This window comes from Leiobunum rupestre, chromosome 7, assembly GCF_980474605.1.
Source record: "Leiobunum rupestre chromosome 7, qqLeiRupe1.1.hap1, whole genome shotgun sequence".
NCBI lineage: Eukaryota > Metazoa > Arthropoda > Arachnida > Opiliones > Sclerosomatidae > Leiobunum > Leiobunum rupestre.
In genome coordinates, this window is record NC_143390.1 from 18,268,228 (window position 1) to 18,291,801 (window position 23,574).

At 37.3% G+C, this 23,574-nt stretch overlaps 4 protein-coding genes across 5 annotated transcripts; 2 read left to right on the top strand and 2 right to left on the bottom strand.

Moving 5' to 3' along the window:
* Window positions 1-1,942: 1,942 nt before the first annotated feature.
* Window positions 1,943-5,014, top strand: LOC149934953 (phosducin-like protein 1). 2 transcript variants are annotated; one of them, XM_090181572.1, is made up of 9 exons: window positions 1,943-2,207; window positions 2,272-2,395; window positions 2,754-2,879; window positions 2,940-3,070; window positions 3,137-3,242; window positions 3,310-3,423; window positions 4,138-4,175; window positions 4,247-4,333; window positions 4,447-5,014. In XM_090181572.1, the coding sequence occupies exons 1-9, from the start codon at window positions 2,116-2,118 to the stop codon at window positions 4,532-4,534; spliced, it is 906 nt and encodes a 301-aa protein (XP_090037698.1). In that variant the 5' UTR covers window positions 1,943-2,115; the 3' UTR covers window positions 4,535-5,014. The 2 variants fall into 2 exon arrangements, with proteins under 2 accessions (XP_090037698.1, XP_090037699.1); XM_090181573.1 differs by lacking the exon at window positions 1,943-2,207 and having other exon boundaries at window positions 2,214-2,395.
* Window positions 4,918-7,913, bottom strand: LOC149934954 (uncharacterized). Its single transcript, XM_090181571.1, has 5 exons — window positions 7,406-7,913; window positions 6,896-7,344; window positions 6,677-6,827; window positions 6,085-6,360; window positions 4,918-5,784 (listed from the first exon to the last, which is right to left on the bottom strand). Exons 1-5 carry the CDS (start codon window positions 7,676-7,678, stop codon window positions 5,215-5,217), a joined length of 1,719 nt encoding a protein of 572 aa, XP_090037697.1. The 5' UTR covers window positions 7,679-7,913; the 3' UTR covers window positions 4,918-5,214.
* A 218-nt stretch (window positions 7,914-8,131) lies between these two features.
* Window positions 8,132-10,525, bottom strand: LOC149934955 (uncharacterized). Its single transcript, XM_090181476.1, has 5 exons — window positions 9,862-10,525; window positions 9,426-9,793; window positions 9,221-9,368; window positions 8,861-9,142; window positions 8,132-8,790 (listed from the first exon to the last, which is right to left on the bottom strand). Exons 1-5 carry the CDS (start codon window positions 10,096-10,098, stop codon window positions 8,239-8,241), a joined length of 1,587 nt encoding a protein of 528 aa, XP_090037602.1. The 5' UTR covers window positions 10,099-10,525; the 3' UTR covers window positions 8,132-8,238.
* A 528-nt stretch (window positions 10,526-11,053) lies between these two features.
* Window positions 11,054-23,463, top strand: LOC149934956 (uncharacterized). Its single transcript, XM_090153486.1, has 8 exons — window positions 11,054-11,637; window positions 12,253-12,501; window positions 16,227-16,377; window positions 16,445-16,620; window positions 19,419-19,901; window positions 21,054-21,174; window positions 21,237-21,334; window positions 22,520-23,463. The coding sequence occupies exons 2-8, from the start codon at window positions 12,262-12,264 to the stop codon at window positions 22,676-22,678; spliced, it is 1,428 nt and encodes a 475-aa protein (XP_090009612.1). The 5' UTR covers window positions 11,054-11,637; window positions 12,253-12,261; the 3' UTR covers window positions 22,679-23,463.
* Window positions 23,464-23,574: the final 111 nt, after the last annotated feature.

Consider the following 23,574-nt stretch of genomic DNA (forward strand, 5'->3'; position numbering starts at 1 on the left):
TACCTATTTTACAACACTTCATTTATGTTAAGTAAAACCTTTGATATTTTCGTACGAACTTGTGTTAATATTATTTTCGATTAAATTTTTGAAACTAGGAAAATAATATTTTTCCATTTACTGCGTATAATATTTTATCGGTCGGCCATCTTAGAGACTGGGGGATAGTTTGAAGTCGCCATAGATGTTAGTCCCGAATAAACATTCATCAAAATTAATTAGACGTTGATAAAAATCGAGTATGTTTTATTTCCAAGTTGGAGGAAAAGTGTCCTAATTTTGGGGCGATGTGAATTATTGAACGCCAATCGGAGTAATCCGATCCGAAGCCTACTGATATCTCTCGGGGGAAAAAAAACTTTTCAAAGTTATCATTCCGCAGATAGAAGATTTTTTAACCCAAAATTCTCGGTTCCTCTTCGCATTCGGGCCCAGCTATGAGAAACTTTATTCCAGTGGCCTCCAATTTATCTGAATTATCTTCTCCAGGACCTTACGTTATTAATTAGGGAAAACTCGATTTTTTCTACTTAAACTAAACAATCCACGAGTTACATAAAATACGTTACAGTTTATGAATGAGATATTCTTTTCCGCACTTATTTTTTTTATTATCGGAAGCCTGTATCCGCATTCGAAGATACAAAGGCCCCCAAATTGATTTTTTGTACTGGGGAATTTAAAGGCAAATATATACATTACGTATAATATACATTAGGTCCTTGGATTTTTTTAACATTTAACACGAGGGCGATTTCGTTTGGGTGTCAATCTTAAAACAATGGGCAAATTTGGTTGGTACCACCTTCGGAAAATAAATACAAAAACGTTACATCTTTTCGCTTCGTCGATATGAAACGCGTGAAGTTTCTATTACGTACACCCTTATTTGTCGACCCTTTAACGGAATGTTCTTTTTTTAAGTCACGTTTCGTGAATAACCGTTAAACTTAAAATTTCCGCTCCTGATCGTTAATTTTAAAGGATTAGTTCTGGGGTTAACCAAACGTAATTTAGGGTCAACCTCATTTTATTTCATTAAAGACGGTTTAAAATTATAAAGTTCACGCGTAGCGGTATACCTATTTGCTTGTCGTTATTTGTCAACTCTGACACATTTCACTATGCTTAATTTGAATAATATCATATGTAGATTACGATAATTTCGATATTTAATATTAAGATAAAATATTATAATTTATCGTGTACAGAGTGTTTGCTTGTAGTTTGAAATGTACGGGCATTATAAGTTTTCTCTTACTGAGCTGGAATGACGAGTCCGGTATCCCGTAAGTAGTATTTTCCAATAATTTCAGGGCAAAAGCCAGGGTAGCAATCAAGTGTTTTTCGTGTCTAAGCGAAATAACAGTAAAATTCGATAATGTTCTAATCGTGGCCGACTTGTTTTCGGATTTTTCTTTCGGCGGGATGACTTGTTTTACGTTCCTAGATAAGAAGCGAGCCAAGGCTTCGAGAGTGAGCCGCCACCCCTCGCCTATAAAAAAGCGTGCTCCGCAGCAGTTTCACAGACCTATTGACCCCGTCTTCACCAAAAGCCGGCAGTTATAATAGTTTTGGAAGCCTAAAATTGTGGTGGGGGAAGGAAGGAGCATTACTCTGTGCTTTTTCTCTTCACCAGTCAGTTCATGATCGAAAAACACTGACCCCGGGCACTCGGACCGAAAAATACCCCCTCCCATCTCCACCAAATTCCTTAGCGGTGTTTTTTTTCACTGCGTTTATATATAAGCTTATTCCAAACACCCGGCTAAACCTAAACAAGGTTTTCATTAAGCGTTCGAGTTTGTTTTCCAAGAAATACATTCATATTTTATCCCCAGGTGCTATTATTTATAAACGATGTTGAAGAAGTACGCTTTGGTTTATACTTTTTTTTTACGATAAGAGCTTGAATAATTTCGTAGATTTGATAGTGGTGGCCGCCTTGATTGTTGCCATTTTTTTAAATTGGATATAGCATAGTAGCTACCATATCCGGAAATGCGTTTCTGTTTTCGCAGACACTTATTACTTGTTGTATAATGATATTCTTATCGGTTACGATGCGAAGTAAGGATATTTTAGACCAAAAAGTACAAGGTTTTTTCAATTTGAATGTCCCGGAAAATTGACTCATGGAAAAAATCTCTAAGAAGGTGTCGCCCTCAGACGGTGAATATTGTCGTTATCGATATTAAAAAAGAAAAGTGGTTTGAAAATGGCGACTTTGGATGATAAGTTACTCGGTGAGAAATTACATTATTATTGCAGTAGTAGTGAAGATGAAAAAGATTCCGATGATGAATGTGAAGCTTCGGCGAAACCAGAGCAACCAAGTAAAGCCACATTCATACCCGAACCAGAAATAAGAGAATGGGAAGGATCATCTGTTAATGTAAGTTAAGCCTTTGTCTATCAATAAAATAGGGAAATCTTGTTGAAAAAGATCTTGGGGTTTGTGATTGTTTTACATTCTAAGGTTGCACTTTGTATCCTAGTTGTTCTATTGAATATATATGTATAAGTTTTATTTGTCAGCGCATTTTGAAAATTAGATATTCTGTCTTGAAGTCCAATGATAAATTTCCATTCTGCCACACCTTTATTTGGTTTACATGTAGATGAAATAAAATTCACCATGACAAATGAATGTACTTTTAAGGCTAACTGTTGTTTTCAATGAAAGACGAACTCTTAAGTCTTAACAGCTACTTATTACATGGAATTAAATTGGTGTACTTTTCTTTATGAAGACTGGGCCCAAAGGAGTTATAAAAGATTGGCAGAGGTTCAAACAGCTTGAGAATCAGAAGAGAGAAGAAGAAGAAACTGAAAGATTGGCGCTGATGAAAAAATTATCGCTTTCTTGCCAATCTCATGTATGAATACTTTTATGTTAATTATCTGTTAAAATTGTTGACAGGCAATTTTATTGGCAGAAAGATGAAGAAAAACTTAAACAAGATGAAGATAAAATTGACCAAGAAATACACAGCCTGCTCCACGATGATTTTTTAAATCAATACATGCAAAAGAGAATGCAGGAAATGATGCAAAAAGTTGGATCTCAGTATGTCTTCTTGCAGTTGCTTAATATAAATATTGAGATGTTAAAAAAAATTAAATGTACTTTCAGACCCAAGTATGGGTCATTGCTTATACTCTCATCTGGTCAAGAATTTCTTGATGCAATAGATAAAGAAAAAAATGGAACAACAGTTATAATACACATTTATTCCGATGTAAGACTACTTAGCAACTTGCGTGTTAGTTTGATGTAACTAATTGATTTATTAATGATATCTAAAGGCAATAGATAGTTGCAAAGCCATGAATGGTTGTTTAAAGTGTTTGGCCCAAGAATATCCCCAAGTGAAATTTTGCTGCCTTGAAGCTGCCTCTGCTAGAATGAGCAAACAGTTTGTAAGAACTTTATAGTTTGTAGTATATTTCTTACGAGAAAAGTATCCATATAGGCTGTTATGTACCTTCGCATGCTTGACTCAGATTCCATTGGCCACAATTTTCCCGCCAAATCGCGAATGTGTACACTACATCAAAGATGTTAGATTTTTCCTGATGACATACTATTAGAAAATCAATGAGGCTTTGTCTAGTATTATTTTTCTTCCTAAACCTTTTTTTAACCAACAAGAGCCTGCATAGGTACGTATTTTAAATACGGATGTGCGAGGACTCTTTTTATGGTTTTGAGTCGAGTCTTGAGACCCGAAGAATTGTACTCACTCGTCTCGAGTCCAATTCCCGAGTACTCGTTCGAGTCCTTAAGAATTAGTTCACGTCTTAATTTTCTGTGCGAGCCCAGTTCGAGACTTAACCACTTAACTTCTAAAAGTCTCATAATAGTTTAAGCAAATTAAAAGTCTTAACTTCTTAAGACTATTAGGTGGAATATTTATTAACTCGAGTACACTTAGAGTAATTTTTAAGCCTTGTCAAAGGACTCGGGTACTCATAAGAGTAATATATTAAGACGTCGCGAGTCCGAGTACAGACAAGTACTCGCACAGGCCTAATTTTAAGTGCATAACATTAGCAAGATAGGTGTATGAATATTTCACTCTGATAATAAATTAATAATTATATGTTTTCCTAAAATATTTCTATTATTTTTAGGAGGAAAGTGGAGTTCCAGCGCTTTTGGTTTATAGAAAGTGAGAAAAATAGGTGTTTTTTATGATGTAATATTATTTAACACAAGGATATTTTATTCTTGAAACTAAAGTGGAAATCTTATTGGGAACTTTGTCCGTTTATCTGATGAATTTGGAGATGATTATTTCGCAACTGATGTTGAAAGTTACTTAGTAGAGTAAGATTCAATTTCTAATTTTAATAGTGACCCACTAATATTTCTGAATTATTTCTCCAATTCAATTATACTGCAAAATATATTTCCCAAAAATAATGTTGTCTAATATTTAGGCATGGAATGCTTCCTGATCAAAGCCTTGTTCCAGTAATTGTTCAAAGTTCGGATAAAAATGAAGACAGTGACTTTGATGTTGAATGAATGCTTTTCTTCCTAATTTAAAAAATTATGGCGCGGGTACTCCTGCAGAATCAGTATTACAGATGCCATAACAATAACCTTTCTTAAATAAGCCAATCATGTATTTGATACGAAGGAAAATAACCCGCTATTTGTTACCTGCATTTTGTACCAAGAAGTTTTTGCGGCAAACTATTTTCCTGATATTTTTGTACAGTGAGGAATATTTGACCGTGCTTGTATTTGTACACGTGTTTTTCAAAAACTCCATCTACTTCATTGCCATTAATGAACTAATCTCAGTCGAATGAATTTTTATTTCAACCTGTGTCATTTGATGTGTATATACCGAGTGAAAAAAGACCCCATCGATATTTCTGAAAGAGCTACGCTTTATTTAAGACTTCATCATATTACTCAATGTACATTTCACTTTAATATTTGGAAAATAAAAAAATTGTTTTAACCACAGGAGATAAAATGAGCTCCCATTATTTTTTAGTCACCTGCATTGCACGGTATTACTTTGCTCTCTTTAGTATAGTAAATACAGTGACTAGTCTTAATTATATAATAATAATATTTAGATTTCAAAACTTCAAACAAATCTATTGTGTACTATTGATTTCCATATTAAGTAATTGGCTTACGAGATGAAGGGATTGAGTTGGAAAATTTTAAAGTCAATTCTCTGCATTTGGCTACATCATTTGATAAGTGGCATAGCCACCGCTGTAATTTCCAACCACATCTAATATAACGGGTTGTTGTTGTTGGTGATGATGAGGTTCTGGTTCAGGCTCTTCCACTACAATATCCATTTTATCCCGACCAGGCGGTTTCTGATGACTGACCATGTGTTTTCTCAATTCTTGCCTCTCAAAAAATGTTTTGGGACACAAATCACACTTATGAGGCTTATTGTTTCCGTGTCTCTTAACGTGTTTTAGCATGTTGGCGTAGAATGTGAAGGTTTTCGGGCAGTAAGCGCATTTGTTGGGCTTGATACCAAGATGAATGTTCCGATGACCTCTCAAATGAGTCCATGACCTAAAGGTACGATCGCAATCTTTGCATTTATATGGGCGGGCATCTGTGTGCATTATTTCATGAGTTTTGAGTTGGCTGCTTGTGTAGTAAAGCTTTCCACATGTCCCACATTGGAATTTCTTTTCACACTTCCCCAAGTGAATTTTAAGACGATGCCTTTTCATGGTGTGAGGCGTTCTAAACCATTCATTGCAGTCTTTGCATTGATATGGCTTGGTTCCCTTTTTAATATATAATTTTGTTTTAAATTCTTCAAATAAGACAGCGCAACCAAAGGTAGAAACAATCTTATGGAAAATTCAGGCAAATTTTGCACATTTTGAAAATTAAGAATTTTTTCAAGAAAGAGCTGCGAACCATGTTCTCATAAGTCACCCCGTTCCCAATAAAAATGACATTGCATAAAAAAATACCAAAACCATGCCAAAATAATAAAGGTCAAACACACATACATGCTCTACCTTAGAATTGTTTGCTCAATTCAGTTAAAACCTAATATGTTTGATGCTTTTAAGACTTACTGTATGGGTAATCATGTGGTTCCTTAGAGAATTTCTGCTGCACATGGATTTTCCGCATTGCTCGCACATGTACGAAGTAGGCACTGTTTGATGTTTTGTCTCCTGATGTAATTTAAAGCCACTTAATGACATAAAATGCCTTTCACACTTGTCACACCGGTAGATTTTTCTATTGTTCGAATGTTTGTTTGCAACGTGCTGATCCAACCCAGCCTTGTAAGTATAACTATTGTCACACTGATAGCATTTGAATGGTTTTCCCTTACGATGAACATACTGAAAGTAATAATTTTTTCAACACATTGGTATAATATTTTTTAACTACTTTACATTAAGGTATAAAAATATATTTGAGGAAATAGAATAATTTTGTTTGAGAAATTTTTTTGTGAGGAAAATTTTTTTCTGAAGAAAACATTTCAAATAAAATTTTTCAAGAAATTTTTTTTTAAAGTAAAACCTTAAATATTTTGGAAACAAAATAATTTTAACACAAAGAATTTTTTTTCAAAATTTTTAATTTTTCCCTTAATTTTGTCTCGGATGGTATACCAGATATTTTAATCAACTTAAAAACTCAAACTGTACGTACCATGTGTGCTTCGTATGATGCTTTCCAACGGAAGGCCTTGTTACATGTTTTGCACAAGTAATCTTTGACATCAGTATGGATTTTTAAATGCATCTCGTAGGAATGAATCGATGCCAATTTCTTGTTGCAAACTTTGCATTGAAATTCCCTGCTGTTTATAAAATGTTTATTAGAAATGAAATTTGTAATAAAAAAATTCTGTAACCAAATCATATTTACTCTTTCTCTTTCTCCAAAGCTTCTACAGTTGCTTTAGTTAAATATGGATTTTTGGCTATTGTATTACTTGTACCACCGTTGGTTGTTGGAGAAGAAATGCTAGCTGAAGGTTTCTTGGGCTTTTTAACTGCATTTTTTGTTTCTGGAAGTGGTGCTAACTCTTCCGTCATAATTCTTTCGCTTAGTTTTTTCAATATGGCAAAATCTGAATCGGTTTCCTTAACGGCCAATATTCCATCAGGATTAGGGCGGTTATCAAGTACTTCATAACAGCTCTCATCATCTGATATTAAAACATTAAATGTATCGTCGTTCTTTTTGCCTTGATAGGAAGATATAATTTGCGTATGCGACTGCAAATGTTTTTCAACTTCTTCTCTGACATTTTGTTGTCTGGCTAGAATTTCATTTTGCGTAGTTGAAATATCACTTTGATTTTCTAACGTTGTCTAAAAAAAATAAAAAGGGGGAATATCAGACGAGCAAAAAAGATTATTATTTTTGTCTTACCTGTTTAGAAAAACTTTCTAGGGAATGAGGAACAATAATACCCGGAGAAATTTCACTTTCTTTTGTTGAATAATTTCGCCTTAAATGATCTAATTGGTTATAAAGTTTTGTAGGTAGCAACACTACTGGACTTTTTAGATTTTGTATTTCAAACACAGTTCCATTCGTCAAGACTAAACTAGTTGTAGAACCATTTACACAAGGGATACTGATTACAAATTTAGGAAGAGTAAAGGAATTAGATCCGTTTAAAGTTTTCAAATCCGAAGACATGTTGAAATTATTTGAATGTCAATCTTTCAGAGTTATTATATCCAGTTTTTGCGATACATTTTTGACAATCGTTGTATTATTTAATCAAAAAGAGCCAAGGCTAGCTGATACAAATTTTTTCACATGATTTGACATTCCTTGTTACCTTTAAAAGCATGTTTCTCTTTGAATACAATAATTAGAGCATTACTAACCATAAAATGTAACTGATTATAAGCTTATTGTTGATCAAATTAAAAGTATGCATTAGCCTGTTAGGTTTTAGTAGGGCTCTTAGATCTCTTAGATATTGTTTACATTTAAATTCCCCGTTTTCTTCCCCCTAAGAGAATTCTTTGTAGTTGGGTGGTTAATGGAATTGCTAAGACTGTCTGTATTCATTTTATTAGCATTTTCGTGTATTTTAAAATAATCCTATTAAACAAGCCAAATGATAGAATTTTATTAAAATTTTTAATAATTCTTTTTACAATAATTGATCAGTAGAGAAAATTGCCATATTTCAAATTTATTTGTATCTTAACTAAAAACTATATATTAAATTTATAATTATATTAAATTTAAGTCATATAATTATTATAATATGTTTGAGGCTCGAGTGTCGTTGGCAATTGTTCTTGATATTGATTAGAGGCTCTCATATTTTTAAGTACTTGGCTGTTTCTTTTAGCCTGGCTATCTGTCTTTTGATGGCAAATCATGTGTTTCCTCAATTCCTGACTCTCAAAAAAACATTTTTGACAGTAGCTACACTTATGAGGTCGGTTATTCCCGTGTCTTTTCATATGCTTGATTTTGTTGCAGTTGAAGGTAAAGGTTTTGGGACAGAACGGACACTTGTTTGGCTTAATTCCAAGATGGGTGTTTTGATGACCAACTAAATTAGTTCTTGATCGAAAAGTGCGGTCGCAGTCTTTACATTTATAAGGTCGAGCGTCTGTATGCATAATTTCGTGTTCCTTTAAACGGGTTAGAGTTGGATAAAGCTTTCCACAAGTGATACACTGGTACTTTTTGGGACACATTCCAGAATGTTTTCTTTTATGGTGGAGTTTCAGCATTTGTACACTAGTTAGCCATTTCTTGCAAATATCGCATTGTTGGGGTGTCTTCTGTGTTATAGAAATCATGTTGGTTATACACACATTCATGTTCCTTAAATACTATAATTAAAACACTGACCTTATGTACGTCTCGCATATGAGCTCTCAAGCCATTTATTGTGCACAATTTATTACCACATATCTCGCAAATCCACGACTTAGCATCTTCGTGTTTATTTCTAATGTGTTCACGTAGAGTCTCTTTCCGTAAAAACTCTTTATCACATCGATCACACTTGTATTTTTCATTCGTGGTTTGCGAATTATGAACGTTAATCATGTGTGTATAAAGTCCTGATTGATAGCTGTAACATTTCTCACAAATACTGCATTTAAATAATTTTCCAGTACGATGAACGCTCTACAGAAGCATTGAATCTAATTAGCGCTTGGGATAGTAAGACTTTTTGCTTGGAGTTGATATATACATTTCGCATACCATATGAGATTCGTAAGAACTTTTCCAACCAAATGCCTTATTACAAATTGAGCATACGTAATCTTTGACACCCAAGTGCATTTTTAAATGGTCTTTGTAGTTGCACCTTTTAATTTTCTTAGAGCAAACTTCACAAACAACCATTTTCCTAAAAATTAAGATTATTATAAACAAATTCAATATATCCCTTTAATAATATGTTTACGGCAGTGTTTTAGGCACTTTTCTTGCGTTGGTTTTTAGTTTTGGTACCACTCTTTTTGTTGATGGAGAAGCACTAGAATCATTTACAATCCTAGATTCATCCAGATTAGATGCTTTCTTATATTCTTCTGTTGGTAGACTTTCTGGTACAGTTTTGCTTGTGGAACAAGCATTCGACTTGGAATTACAAGGGTCATCAACATCATTTGATTCATCTAGGTCTTTGCTTTCTGACAGCGTATCAGATTTATCCGTTTCTTCCTCATTTAAGGTTTCATCAAAATTAGGTAAATCATCTATTTTATTGGTATCTGATTCAGCTTTGTTTGTTTTTTCATTTGTTAAAATTATACTGTTGTCAATAACAACCTATGTGAAATTTTTGAGTAAATTAAGAAACCATTGTTACTAATTATAAAAATTATTTTAAAGTTTACCTTTGAGGAATGTTGGTTTTTAGTTACAATTGGTTCCTGTTTACTATGTATTTGAGCTATTTGTATATATATTTTTGGTGGTAGCAACACTACCGGATTTTTCAGATTTTGGATTTCAAATATATTTCCATTTTCCAAGACTACATTACTAACAGATTTGTTCCCTGGTATGCCCAATATAAATTTTGGTAAAGCTAACAATTGTGATCCATTTAAACTTCTCAAATCTAAAGACATAATACTGACTCTTATTTGGATTTTTTACAAACTGAAACCAAAACAAGTTTCACATTTAATTATTTTTTAAATGTCAAAATTTAATTTCAATTTGGTTTTAAATTACGTTCAACATGACCATGGGAAATTCTACGCAAAATCAGATGTTCAGACAAACAAAATTTATTTTAAAATATCAACAGCTGAAGTCCTTTTAAAAAAAGGGCCTTTTAGCTGGTTAATGGAATAAATATATATTTTTGTCAGTCCTCGTAAAACGTCTTTTGTGAACCTTGAAGGCGCCAGTTTATAAACGGTAAACCCAATTTAATTTACCGAATGACATTAGTGTTCTAACAAACCACCAGTAGTTAACGTCTTAAGTACATATAAATTTTAACAAACACTAAAACTAATGTCGTAACAGTCGTCACATCTCATCGGCCATTCGGTCTTTTCAATGTTTACTTTTTCGAAGTTCCGTAAAATTGTGAAGATGGCGCCAAAGCATGGCGATTTTGTTTCTCCATCAAAGTCCGTCCGTCATCTCTTCTCCCCTATCTCTCCTCTTCCATGGATCCAGTTTCGCAGGAGGATGTAGTTTTCTCTACAGCAAATTATTTTACCTTACTTTAACTTTAAGTATTGCAGTATTTAAATGATAAGTTAGCCCTATTTAAAGATATAAAAATTTTATATTTATTATAATTAAGAAAAAAAAATTATTATTTCGGTATGTGAAACGTGAAAATAGAGAAGCAAATTTAAGGTAATTTATTTTTTCTTTAGAGAACATATTCCGGATACAATCTCTCTATTAAACGTGCATAAACAACTAATTTGGTTGAATAATATGGAAAATTTAAATTGTGAAAACTTAATTATAATAATTAAAATTTCAATGGGAAAAATATACGCAATAAAATCAATAGGAAAATGTTTTAAATATAAAATCTGCTTTTATATTAGAAAAATTATAAGCTAAAATAATATATATATTTTTTTCATTTGGTTAAAATGTCTAAAACTAGCGGTTTTGGTGGAAAAGAATGGGAGGAGGAAGACACCGCGCGTGGGTAGGACTGGTCACGATTTTGATGCGAAAGGTCAAAGTTGATCCTCTCTTCGTAGATTGTATACAACAAACTTCGCGATTGGCCCGACGCCCCGCAGCCTTTCATTTCTTCGCGTAAAGTTCTCGTCCAAAGATGGTCTTTTGTCATTTTTTTTCGCCGCGCGAAACTAAATAGAAGACTATAAAGAATAATACCTCTATAAAAGAAAAGTTTGAAAGATGCACCTGCCCGCCAAAACACGACTTAGCAGCGGCGTAAACTGGCATAAATTGTTTCACTGGGAATAATTCCACTGGCGCAACACTTTTGAAGCGAGGAAGTCGCGTTCGCATCAGACATTAACCAAGTTTAATATTATCATCCTTTTTCCGCGAGAGTATACGTTCATTCCCTTCGTTCTCTCTACAGGAACGCGATAATGTTTTGAATACTCCACGTAACTCGTTACGTTATTCTTCGCGACGGGCCGTGTTCGAAAAAGCAGGTAATATTATACCTTTATTAATGACTTTATACGCTTGTGATAAATCGTAGTTTTATTATTCAAATTTATCTTCGTTTCGAATATATTATAATTATAGTTTTATTTAAATTTCCGCACGCGACCCCGAAAGAAAAACCTCTTTATAAATTAGATTTCGTAATTAAGGGGTTAAGATTTCTCATTCTCGATTTTTATCTTAGATTTTATAATGAGGATCACCTTTTCATTATGAAATAAAATCTGAGGTAAAGGGGTCAAAAGTGAGGGGGAGATCAAAGATTGGCATTGAGGTATTTTTCTGAAGCCGTATTATGTATTCAACCAAGCGAGGGAGGTTCTAAGGCTCCAGCGAAAAGACCTCCCACTCTGGAAACTTAAAAAAAAACATAGAATAGGCTTTTAATTGTTAGCGACTTGTAAAATATCGCGGATCGTATCGTATTTCCTTCTCAATTCGGTTTTCAGTCATGTCTCTAACTAAATTCTTCGGCTGTAAAAATTTCCCAAACTGTTTCAGAAATAGATGTCACGTGAGATATATTTAAGCTTTTGTCACTGCAATTTCTTCCATTATCCGTCACTCTGTCTTTAATTAAATTGAATTCTTATACGCAGCGAGCGGGCATGGGTTCGAGCAAAGCGGAGGAAGTGTCCACTCGGGTGCCAGCTTGCGCGGTCAACGATGGAGAGGGCAAAATGGACTTCAACATCTACGCAACCCGCAAGACATTATCCCAGGCAATGCTCGACATCGCTTTGTTCACTTGCAACGCTTCTCAATTGAAATACCTTCTCATCCACGGAGTCGATGACCAACATTTTGTCATCAGTGTCACGCTGGTCGGCATCTCGTTGACCATGCAGGTTAATCATCTTTGTTGTTCATTCTTTTCTATCCAGAATTCTTTCGCTTTCTCATTGCTTAAATACCCTCTCACCGTTTTCTTAGAGGCAGCATTTTCTAAATCGAAACATCGTCTGCTAACACGTGCTAAGACTTGTTTTTAACATAACTAGTGCCAGTTATTCCTAGCCGCATAAGTCTATAATATTGTTCCATAAGTTTGTCACTTTGGGGAATATTTTACTGAGACCATATGTAACATAATCACTCATAAGTATGCCATAAAAGCATTTTCGTTAATGAAACCTTGTTCACGGGATATGACATAAATTACGTCACTTACAACTCCGTGACGAAATATGCGTCATCAACTTTACTGGTGGGAAACGGAAGTTAGTGAGAATTCCTCGCGCATTTCTGGCTTTGCCCATGTCAAGTTTAGCTCGTGCCTCGCGATCACATGATTTCATTTCTATGGTAACCTTTTCAATAGCGCAAGGATTATAAGAATTTTTGCATTTTTGGGTCCGCTCAAAGTATGTTCCGCGTGAAACAAGGTCTCATTGAATTTTTTTCTATGGAAATATTATACAGAGGCATACTTATGAGTAATTATGTTACATATGCTGAGACCTAGTAACGGAGTGACGTCATAACAAGAAGAAAATCTCCCCCTAGCGAGACGCTGTTAGCAAGCGGACGCAAAACTGTGACGAAGCCCGTAATGCAGTCTGTCTTGTGAATACATGTAGCTCTCAGTAAAACCTTTGCATGTGAAGAATAGGAAGTGTCACACTTATGTAACAATATTATACACTTATGCTAGCTGCTATTAAACCTGGTGGCCAAAATATGAAATTAGGTTATCCACTATCAATATGAAACAGTGGCGTAGCCAGGATTTTGGTTCGGGGGGAAACATCATTGAAAAAAAAGTGAAAAATTTATAAGTACAACCATACGTTTCGGGGGGCACGTGCCCCCTGACCCCCCTGGCTACGCCACTGCTATGAAACATTAAACGCTTAGAATCCCGAGATTTGACAAGTTTTACCCTGGCTTAAAACATGTAGGGGTAATGTTGCCCTAGCTTTATTACGCACAGACTGTATAGAGTGTTGTCGTCTGATACGATTTTGAAAACTTGTAACGTCACAGCTGTAGTGTTAATAGTGGCCGCCATGACAGTTACCATTTTTTATCAATAGGCAAATTACAATGGTGACGTCACAGGGTTTCAGACGACAACACTCTATACTCTACAAGTTCCCCCTACACGTTTTCTAGCGCGAGCTTAATCTGTCAGAAATGATTAAATTAAAATCAATTAATTATATCCCGAAGGTCCCAACCCTCGACTATCGTTTTATATCAACAAGTTTCAAATTACGGTACTAGTAGCGTCCTAGAGTGAAATACGGAAATGAACCAGGAACACTCCCCCATAAAAGATATTCTCAAATAACATTTCCTTCATTTCGGAATGACGGCTTTTAAATATTAATATATATGAATCTACGCTTTCACTTCCATATTAAATAACATAACCGCTTTGTCACTGGAGTACCTGGAATTATTTATGGGCTAGCAGCACTATCGCAAACACATTGGCGTAAAACGAGTGCGTTGTTTCAACCCGGATTATTTGCTATTAAATATTTAACATCGTTAGTCATTTCGATGCTCTTAACGTTGATGTAAACTCTCTGTCCTGCCTGTCCTGTCCTTTCGCGAAAGAGGGTCAGCTTTCTCCTCCTCTCAAACATGGGCGCGGTTAAGATTCATCCTTTTAATCCCACTCAGAAATTAAAAAAGTGCAGTTCGTCCTTCGACGTTATTTTTTTATTTAGCCTACATTTTTATAATTAACAAAAGGGCGGCGTTAATTTATTTTTATTATTGCTATTACTACTATTCCTTTTTATTACACAATCGATTGTTGTTCTCGTAACGAATTAAGCGTAGTTAATTAGCCATTTAAAATTATACTCGCGTAACAAAGAATGTAAAGGCGATGGTATTATTTTAAGCAGCGGCGCTATAATTCATCGAGTCGAATTCAATACGTTTTAACGAAACGCTCCTACGCCAAATTGTCTTTTTATTGGTCGCGCCCTTGCACTTCAATTCAAAATTTTACGGTTTTAATACAGCGTGATCGTAAGAATAAACTCTGTTGTTAAACCCCCGTTACAATAAGTAACGCCATTAGAGGTCGATTTTTAAATACCCGAAGTCTTACCAGATGGCGCCAACAGTCTGAAACGTAAAAATTTGAAATTATCTAAAAACAGCGAAAAATATGAAAAGGAAAATACTAAAGAATTTAACATTTCCGCCACCATTAGTAACAGAACCTAGAAGTGATCGGCGCTAGTTACGTTAAAAACCAATAGTAGAGTGTGTTAGCACAGCGCAGGGGCGTAGGAACGTACTAGAAGTTGGAGGGGGAAAAGATAAACGAAAAGGGGTCTGGAGAATGGTTTTTAATTTTTAATGGAGTGTAGCTTCTCCGAATGCATGTGTACTTGTTACTACTACGTAAATTGGCGGGAAAAGACTGAAATTTAAACACAGTTGAGGTTTTATAAACTGTATATGCTTTTAAAATGAAAATTTGAGCCTTTTGAAGATTTCAACTGACCAAAGGTTGGAGGTGGCAATAACATTAGTTGTCCCTCCCAGCAAAATTCTAGGGAGGGGCATTGCCCCCCCTGCCCCTCCCGGTTCCTACGCCCCTGGCACAGCGGTTCCTAAAAGGTGTTCCGCGGAAGGGTCACAGGGGTTCTGAGAATTCGCAGCGCGGCCATCTTTGTTTGTGTCAAGAGTCTTTTAAGACAAGTAAAAAAAAATGAGTTGGGGTTCCACCAGAATCAGATGGATTATTTAGGGTTAAATAGAAAAAAAATTGGGAACCGCTGTGTTAGCAGACTATTTTTTCGATTTAGTTACTGTTCCATTTAATGTTTTAGTGTGTCTTTTAATTAAGAATTGTTCTTCAGCTAAACTTTAAAATCAAACATCCATGAGATTCTTTCTAAATTTTTGTTTCCTTGTAAGCAATTCTAGAATCAGTCTATTAGATAATTTGAAAGCTTAATTTCGAAAAACGATCGAAATTAACCAATTTTCTCGATAACTCGGTTACAAAAACGACGGGGTAGAGAAATACCATTTTGCGAAGTCGTGTTTGCGCTCAATTATTTATTTTCCTTATCAAGCCCCGCGTAGGTGTTCCTACGAAAGTATTAAATTCTGAGAAGAAATCGTGAAATTTACGATAAAACGCGGTCATTAACAAGTAATCGTGCAGGTTTTCGAGAGTATACCCTCAAGAAACCGTGCATCTTGCAGTTTTTTTCCTGTCGTTAAAACAATACCGAAAATTTCGGGTTTTATTTACATATCAAACTCGATTCTCTTTCCACTTTCTCCGGTAGAACAGAGAGCCCATTTATCGAAATACGTGTTGATCTTTCAACCCCACGGGTAACATAGGTGGAAAATTTTTTAAAAAGAAATTTCTTTTACAATCGCAGAAAGACCGCGAATCACGAATCGAGAATCACGCGAAAACTAAAAAGGTCTCCGTTCCCATTATATCACTCTCCGAAAGAACACTTTTTTACAACTTTCTTTTTGGCATTTTCATTTTGACGCAAAAACGCGTATCTCACGATATGTATTAAAAGGGTATCAAAGGAAACGAATCTAAAAGGTGTCCGTTGATTGACTCCTCCTACAGATCGTGGTGGGTGTCCTGCTGATCTTCTTGGGCCGTTTCAACCTCAACGCTCAGAAGGAGCAAAGGAAGGCCGATTTCCTGAACAACGTCATCATCGTCATTGTGTTTCTTATCACGGTAGTCAACGTCCTTATTTCCGCCTTTGGTTCCGGTACGTCCAAAGTCGCCCATTCTCCGTCATTTCTGTCTTTTTGTAATTGAGATGTGATTCATTTCAGGCGCGCCAGACCCGGATGGTGCCGGAAGCGACACTCAGTGGCGGGTGAGCGGGGTGTACGGTCTCAAAGACAAGAACCGCTACGAAAGGTCCGTTCTGATCGAAGGACCAGTGGCTGTTCCTCAGGCCAACTGCAGCCAAGACTTGCTTCATCAGTCCGCCATCAGCGACCTCTTATTTATCTGAACGCGCATTCTCATTAAATTAACTGATGTCGCGTTTATTCGTATTACGCCAAGACTAACCTGAAAAATTAACTCTATAACCGGCTTGCATCGACTATGTTATGAAAAACACTCTCGATATCATAAAACATAAATATCAGCTTCGTGGTGTGGTCCCGCCGGTTTGAAAGCACGTGTTTTTGGATACTTTTTACAGTCGTTGTATTTGTCTGTAACCCGTTGGTTGTTTAATAGTTTAATTATTAGTTCGTATATACAAATTCACATTTCTAATAACTCGAAATAAAAACATCATCGTAGTTAATTTTTTATCCCTTGTAAGTGTTTGTACCATTGTACCATTTATGAGTCAAATAAACGTATGTCAATTTTAACTAAACAGTAATTTGTATTATTTATCGTCTTTATAAATTTGGCTAACGCCTAAATGCGAAGACCGTAACCGCTTATGGCTTTTGTGTCATAAAAATAGATTTTGAATTCGCTATAGATAGATTTAGATTATAGAAATATAGAGAAAGGCTATTTTAATCCTACTGACCGTGCAGTAAAAAAACAAAGTATATTTGGCTGCTGATCAACTCTGATACGGAGCACCTGCCATCGTCTTTTCGACAGAGCTTTCGGCCCTTTTGGCATCTTTGTTAGATTGGGTGAGAGCACGACGTTCAAAAGACTGGCCATGTAGGTATAGTTCGGTGGTCACTCGATGGTTAGCGGGAAGGTTGGAACGATAGTCATATTCCTTTAGACAAATATCAAGTGGATTAGAATTTCTCTACACTCGGTAGGACCCAGCCCAAAAGCGCAGACGCCCAGATGTCAGGTAGGGGTCGGGGGTCCTCGGTGGATGGGGGCCGGAATTTTGACCTTTGACAGGGAGGAGGCGATGTCACGCGATTGAAGGGCCTGGCAACACTGGAATCATTTAAATGTAAGGAGGTCTTGGGACCATTATCGGAGATGGACACACCCTCCGAGAAAGGGGGCAGCAGACCCCAAAAGCTCGCCAAAGGAGTGTGCCCGTAGAATCACGCTTTTGTTTAAAAGCTCGAACCTCCCCGCATTTCATTATTCATTCATAACTCTCGCCCGAGCAAGATGTTTTTCGTAAATAGGTTAAATATATGAAGAGGGGGTTATAAATTTAAAATATTACCAACTCTTTGTTAAGTTGTCTTCTTTGATGATGTAAGGCCGGGACACGATCTTCTTACTAATAGCATCTCGAAGGAGATCTATAATTATGTCTCGACAATGACTTAATTGACTTACTTAAAGATGTTCTAGGATCAACTAAGCCTTTTTAGGTCGTGAAACTGAAAATATTGAAATCAATACGTTTCTTTCGTGGTAGAAATTATTAAAAAGAAGTATAAGAAGACATTTTTTGTAGACTGTAATGGCCATATTTCTATAACAAAATCACGTATCTTTTTCATCTAATACGTTTGCAATAATAAGACATTATATTGAGCGGTTTTTCTTTGGGTGTGTCCGTCTTCCAAGGAGGAGAAAATAGGCGACTTATCTCTGTCGCTCGAATGACCCGAGAAAAAGCGTGGTCCTCGCTAATACCCTCGGAATGTTGCGTGACAAAATATACCTCTAGCGCCTTGTCTCTTAATTAATTATTTCTGATCCATCTTAGCGAACAAAGAGAAGAAAAAAAAACCACGGGATGTTACTAAATGATAAAAAAGGGTTAATCCTAATGGATTTAATGAAGCGCTATTTCTAATCACGTCCCAAAATAGTCACCTTAAGAATCAATTACGTTTACTTGATTCGTAAAAGCATTTTTTGCGAGTAAAAATCTTGAATTTTTCCGAGGTAAGTCGTTCTTACGAAGTTCCACAAATGTTTATGAATTATTCAATCTGCCAAAACAGCGACCCAATTTCTCAACTAATCTCTGCATACACGCGAAGCACGCGGGTGAATCTTCGGTGGCCTATACGACGACCTGTAACTTTACAAAGCGATCTGGGGAATGGTTTTAGAAAGTTTTTGAGGAAATTGGATTGAATAACGCGACTGCAAATGGGTCTGATGCGTGTTCGCCAATTGCGAAAACGATCGTGAGAAGAAGGGTAAGAACAGAGTGTGCGAGTCTGGGAATTATCACGATGGCTGGGGTATATTAAATAGCGGTGGTTTTCATCTACGATTTTCCGTATAAGGCGGGGTGATTCGCCAGCCGGAATCCTGAGCCATCCGCCTCGAAAGAGAGAGTAGACGAGCTTCTCGGCCCGAGAGGTGGACGTCACGAGGTCCGGTCGACTCAAATTTGCCCCCCTTTTTTCATCCGCGGCGGCCGACTGATCATTGATCTTCTCGCGCGTCCCCGAAGACCGTTTTCTTCCCCGATAAAAGCGGCCGGCCTCCGTCGCCACGATCTCGGCTCTTTTCAAATTCCAGGAGAAAAGCTTTTTCGTTTCCGAAGATCTTTCCTCTTTTTCTTAAAGTCTAATTCTCTTTCGAGCGTTTGAAATAGGCGCGTTTAATTTCATTCATCCCCGTTCCAGTTGTCATTCGTATTCGTTTCGTCGAGCGGTCCAATTAACGTCGTTACGACTTCCTCCTAATCCCGTTCCCTCCTTCTCCCTCTTCCCGCGGCTCGACTGGGCGTTGTTGCGATACTGGAAGCGCGTTCGGACTACGCCGTGGGTGCCGCGCCACGGCCACGTTCCAGGGACGACAACGCGTCCGCCGCCCGCTGAAGTTCCTTTCCCGCCGCGTCACCTTCCTCGCGAATAGGAAGTTGGCTACGTGGGCGAGTGACGTAAGGGGGATCGTCCTAGGACAACGACTTTCAACGGATCAACCACGGCGCCCGAGAAGAGCGCCGGCAGTTCGGGCCCGGCAAACGGCGCTGCCAAGACGTCGACGCCCGCGCCGGAGCAATCCACCAGCAGCCGCGTCAAGGAAAAGAAGAGCAAGAGCTCTCGTAGCAAAGACAAGGATAAAGAAAAGGACAAGGAGTCCTCCTCCTCCAAGAATACCCTTCCGAAGACAGTCGCCATCTCGGAAGCCGCGTCCACCTCGGGACCCAGTCACCAATCCGCCGCCGACGACACCGCCTCCACCGCCGATGTCTTCGTGATCATGCCCAACGATCACCCGCTTTCCAGAACCAGAAGCGAAAGAAACGAAATGTCCGAACTGCGTCCCTCCAGCCCCACCACCGGACACTCGACCACGGCCTCCGGGGTCATCATGGCTCCCGTGGCCGATTGCGAACAGCCGGACAAGGCCCTTTTAGAACGAGAGGTAAATATGGCTTTCTCTTATTCCCGTAGTCTGTTCGTAACTAGGAGTGTTTTAGTGACGTTCCCTTCTTGGTATAGAGCGCTTTTGTTTGGTAATTTAATTCCTCTTCTAAGCCGGGCCTCTTATTCATAATCACGCTTGTAGCGGCGACTCTTTCTTGGTTTCCTCTCTAAGCCCCTTCTTTAGTTCCATAGTCTTCGAAACGCTTCATTATCATAAAAGAAAGCGTACAATCGGTCATTCGATTTTTGTAATTCGATATTGTGGTTTAAGCGTGAAACGAAGCCACGAAACGGCGGATATTTTAATCCCGTTCATAATTTGTTCTTATTTTTGGAGTTCGGAGACGACAAAACGATCAAAAAAATTCGTTTTAAAACTTTATTTTATTTTATTGGCGCGGGGCCATACCTGTCCCCGTATTTCAAGGGAAATCATGATAGGCTTGTACAAAAATAAATTTCATCCGAGCTCATGTTGACTCAACGAAGGAATTTACCCATTAGAATGGAATTATATAATTTAAGGCTTCAGTTTGATTTCAACAAATTACGCAATTGAGAAAATAGGGAAATTTTATATTCTTAAAAAGACATTCGTACGGGTTTTATCTGATAAAGGGGTAGTCGATCTTTCGCGTAGAAGGCGGAGTTAAAATAAAATTCTAAAAGTTCCGTATCAAAATACCGTAGCGTTAGAGACGCAATCGGTACCTTTAAAAGTGATTATATCCCCATATTCACGGTCGTGTGTTGAAAACCGGTTCTTTCACCCTAATATAAAAGAGCATAATATTTAACGCATTGTATCCTTCACGCTTCAAGGCCCAGCCAGTTCCCTTTCAAAATATTACATATGTTTTTCGGTTTCCACCTCTCCCCTCTGACTCTGAGGTTTCCTGATGATAATTCGAAAGCGATTAACCTTCCAATTTAACTGTTCTCCTTTTATCTTCACCCTTCCCCTCTTTGTAAACCCCCTTTTTAATGGCTGGCAATAGTTATCACTGGATAAAAGTTCCCTGCAGGTTAGTAATGGTTTAGAAAATACGCCTGCGGTCGTTATGCAAATTTCTATTTTTTGTCGTTGTGGCATGAATGTCTACTAACCCATTTACAAGTAGCGGTACTTATACGTATATTACGACCATAGGGACCACCAATTGTTATTGGACCAGGTGGTCGCAAACCGCCCAAACCGCCCATGGACGTCAATTTATACGCCACCAAGAAGAGCGTGGCGCAGGGAATGATGGACATAGCTCTACTGACAGGTCAGCAATTGATATCTTCATTTGTCATTGAATAGTGTATTGAAATCTTTTTTTACGTGCAGCCAACGCATCCCAACTGAAATACGTCCTCAAAGAAGGAGACTCCAATCGTTTCTACACACTTAACATTGTCTGCATCAGTTTATCCATAGCACTACAGGTATATCTTAGTTATTTTGAGGGTAGTAATTAGGATTTCTTTGAAAGCTGTCGATAGAACCGCTTACTCGTAGGCGGTTGATGGTATATTCGTCTCATTCATACGAATCGTCCTAAGCTTCTGCTCTACACGAGAATACTGAGACGGGGAGGAATAAATACTATCCCTCCCCACAAAATATACTCCTACGCTTTAGTCAACTCCCTCTGAACGCATGCCGCCGCGAGCGTTGACACATCTGCTCGTGGATGTGTTCCCCTCGCTGGCGCACTGGATTAAAGAGATTTCTAGCTTCTGGGGGTCATTCCTAAAGACAAATCTTTTAGTGTCGCCTTGAAATATATTGTACCAGACGTTTATAATAGAAAGGTGAAGTCACCCTCCGAAAACGTGAATGGAGGGACTTATAGCTGAAAAGTAGAGTACCCGAGGTGTTTATGGCCGATTTGGTTCATATGAGATATGAAATTTCCCAAAAGTAGACGTCGCAAAACCCATTCGATTTGCCATGGCACCCGAAAATGTTTTTGACCACTTAAAACAAAAAAAATTTAAAATAACGAATTGGGTAATTTGGATCACATTTAGGTAAATTTCATCAAGTTTGGGTAAATTGGAACATTTTTGGGGTAAAATTGCTTAACTTGTATAATATATTTCCTAGGAGAAAAGGATCTACATTAAAATGAATCTTCGCAAGCTCGAGATACAATAGACACTTCAATAAATGCCGCTCCCTTTTTGTTTCCTCCCCTACGCATATGCGCGAGTCACTGAATAAAATAGTCACATGTTTATGTTAGTTTTATTTGTATTAAGCATCTTTAAAATATAACGCTTTTATAAGTATGCCGTGGCTCTCTGTATTACTACTTCTAGGCAAATCGCTGAACCAGTTTTATTTAAGCGTGGAACGGATGTGTACACCGCATTACGGCTTTAAATTACCGTATCTAACTCCGTCTAGCGATGTAAAATGGGAAAATTACACTTTAACTTATATAAAACCATTTCTTTCTGATATAATAGTTTTAGAAAGTTAGTCTATGATGTACTTCGCCCCATAATATTATTTTTTGAAAAATTAGCGGGAGTCAGCGATGGTGCATGTTTCAAGCGATTAACATTAGCATTAGAGGAAGATGAATATATTATATATTTCTGATCGTAGTATTTAATCCTTAGGTCGTGGTAGGTTGTTTGTTGATCGTCAACGGTCGCTACAACATCAACATGACACGACAACAGCCTCGGGCCGAATTGATGAACAACTTGACAATCATCGGCGTCTTCCTGATCACGGTGGTCAATGTCTTCGTGTCGGCGTTTGGGACTTCCCATTGATGGTGGGCCCTTGTCGTCGGGGCCTTTTTCAGCGACTCTCCGACGACAACCGGCCCATCAAACCATCCTCCCGCAACTTTCGTAGCAAATGCCGCTGATCCTTCTTCTTCCTCCCAGTGCCATTGTCCAGTGACTTGACCGCCAAAGAGCCGTTTATAAAAACCTCGCTAATTTCGGTTCAAATTTATACTGATTAAAAAAAAATCATTCGAATATTCGTAAAACTAAAAAAGTCTTGATCCGCCGAACGCTTGAATTGGTCTACGATGGTGTCTGGTATCGTCATAAACGACGGAAGCTGCTGATTTTGCGACATCGAAGAAAGAGCGATATTTTTACATCTTTGGTTTTACAGCCGTACTTGTCGAGGAGGGGTTCGCCCCCAATTTATCATTTGAACTGTCCAGAGAAAGACTGACACTTTTTAACACACATCACATTGGTTTTTGTACGAATCCACATTTGACTATATCAAAGACGTGATAAATTATATCAGAAACTACAGTTTTAAATGGCGCGTTTATCAATTCATCGAAGCAATAAGAATTTGAACGCGTTATTCCCCCGTAAAACTGCCCCCGCAAAGCGCGCGTGCGCTGCTGGGCTGTCTCCCCATTCGTGTACATAATAAGCTAACTCTAAATGTAAAGACTTCCGCCTTCGTTGTCGCCGCGTATCGTGAAACGGAACTGTTAATACCGTACTGTTGTAAGCAACCCTCTAATCAATTGTATATGTAGTATTTTAATAATTATACGCTAACAAAAGTGACTGTATATTTTAAATATATAGATTCCTTCTTAATATAAGATCTAAGTGTAGAAAAAAACTTGTATTATGTAGATTGATAATAACTATTCCGTTACTGTAATAGTTACTTTACAAACGCGGTCCAT

Excerpts from the sequence above, each read along its gene's own strand:
- LOC149934953 (XM_090181572.1), top strand. The coding sequence starts at position 2,116 with ATGTCCCGGAAAATTGACTCATGGAAAAAATCTCTAAGAAGGTGTCGC. Across the intron at positions 2,208-2,271 it reads ATCGATATTAAAAAAGAAAA|TAGTAGTGAAGATGAAAAAG; the intron begins GTGGTTTGAAAA and ends TTATTATTGCAG. Across the intron at positions 2,880-2,939 it reads CGCTTTCTTGCCAATCTCAT|AAAGATGAAGAAAAACTTAA; the intron begins GTATGAATACTT and ends TTTTATTGGCAG.
- LOC149934956 (XM_090153486.1), top strand. The coding sequence starts at position 12,262 with ATGGGTTCGAGCAAAGCGGAGGAAGTGTCCACTCGGGTGCCAGCTTGC. Across the intron at positions 16,378-16,444 it reads TATTTCCGCCTTTGGTTCCG|GCGCGCCAGACCCGGATGGT; the intron begins GTACGTCCAAAG and ends GATTCATTTCAG. Across the intron at positions 21,335-22,519 it reads GTTTATCCATAGCACTACAG|GTCGTGGTAGGTTGTTTGTT; the intron begins GTATATCTTAGT and ends TTTAATCCTTAG.
- LOC149934955 (XM_090181476.1), bottom strand. The coding sequence starts at position 10,098 with ATGTCTTTAGATTTGAGAAGTTTAAATGGATCACAATTGTTAGCTTTA. Across the intron at positions 9,369-9,425 it reads AAAGTGCCTAAAACACTGCC|GAAAATGGTTGTTTGTGAAG; the intron begins GTAAACATATTA and ends CTTAATTTTTAG. Across the intron at positions 8,791-8,860 it reads ATATGCGAGACGTACATAAG|AAGACACCCCAACAATGCGA; the intron begins GTCAGTGTTTTA and ends TCTATAACACAG.
- LOC149934954 (XM_090181571.1), bottom strand. The coding sequence starts at position 7,678 with ATGTCTTCGGATTTGAAAACTTTAAACGGATCTAATTCCTTTACTCTT. Across the intron at positions 6,361-6,676 it reads CATCATACGAAGCACACATG|TATGTTCATCGTAAGGGAAA; the intron begins GTACGTACAGTT and ends TATTACTTTCAG. Across the intron at positions 5,785-6,084 it reads ACCACATGATTACCCATACA|GGAACCAAGCCATATCAATG; the intron begins GTAAGTCTTAAA and ends TATATTAAAAAG.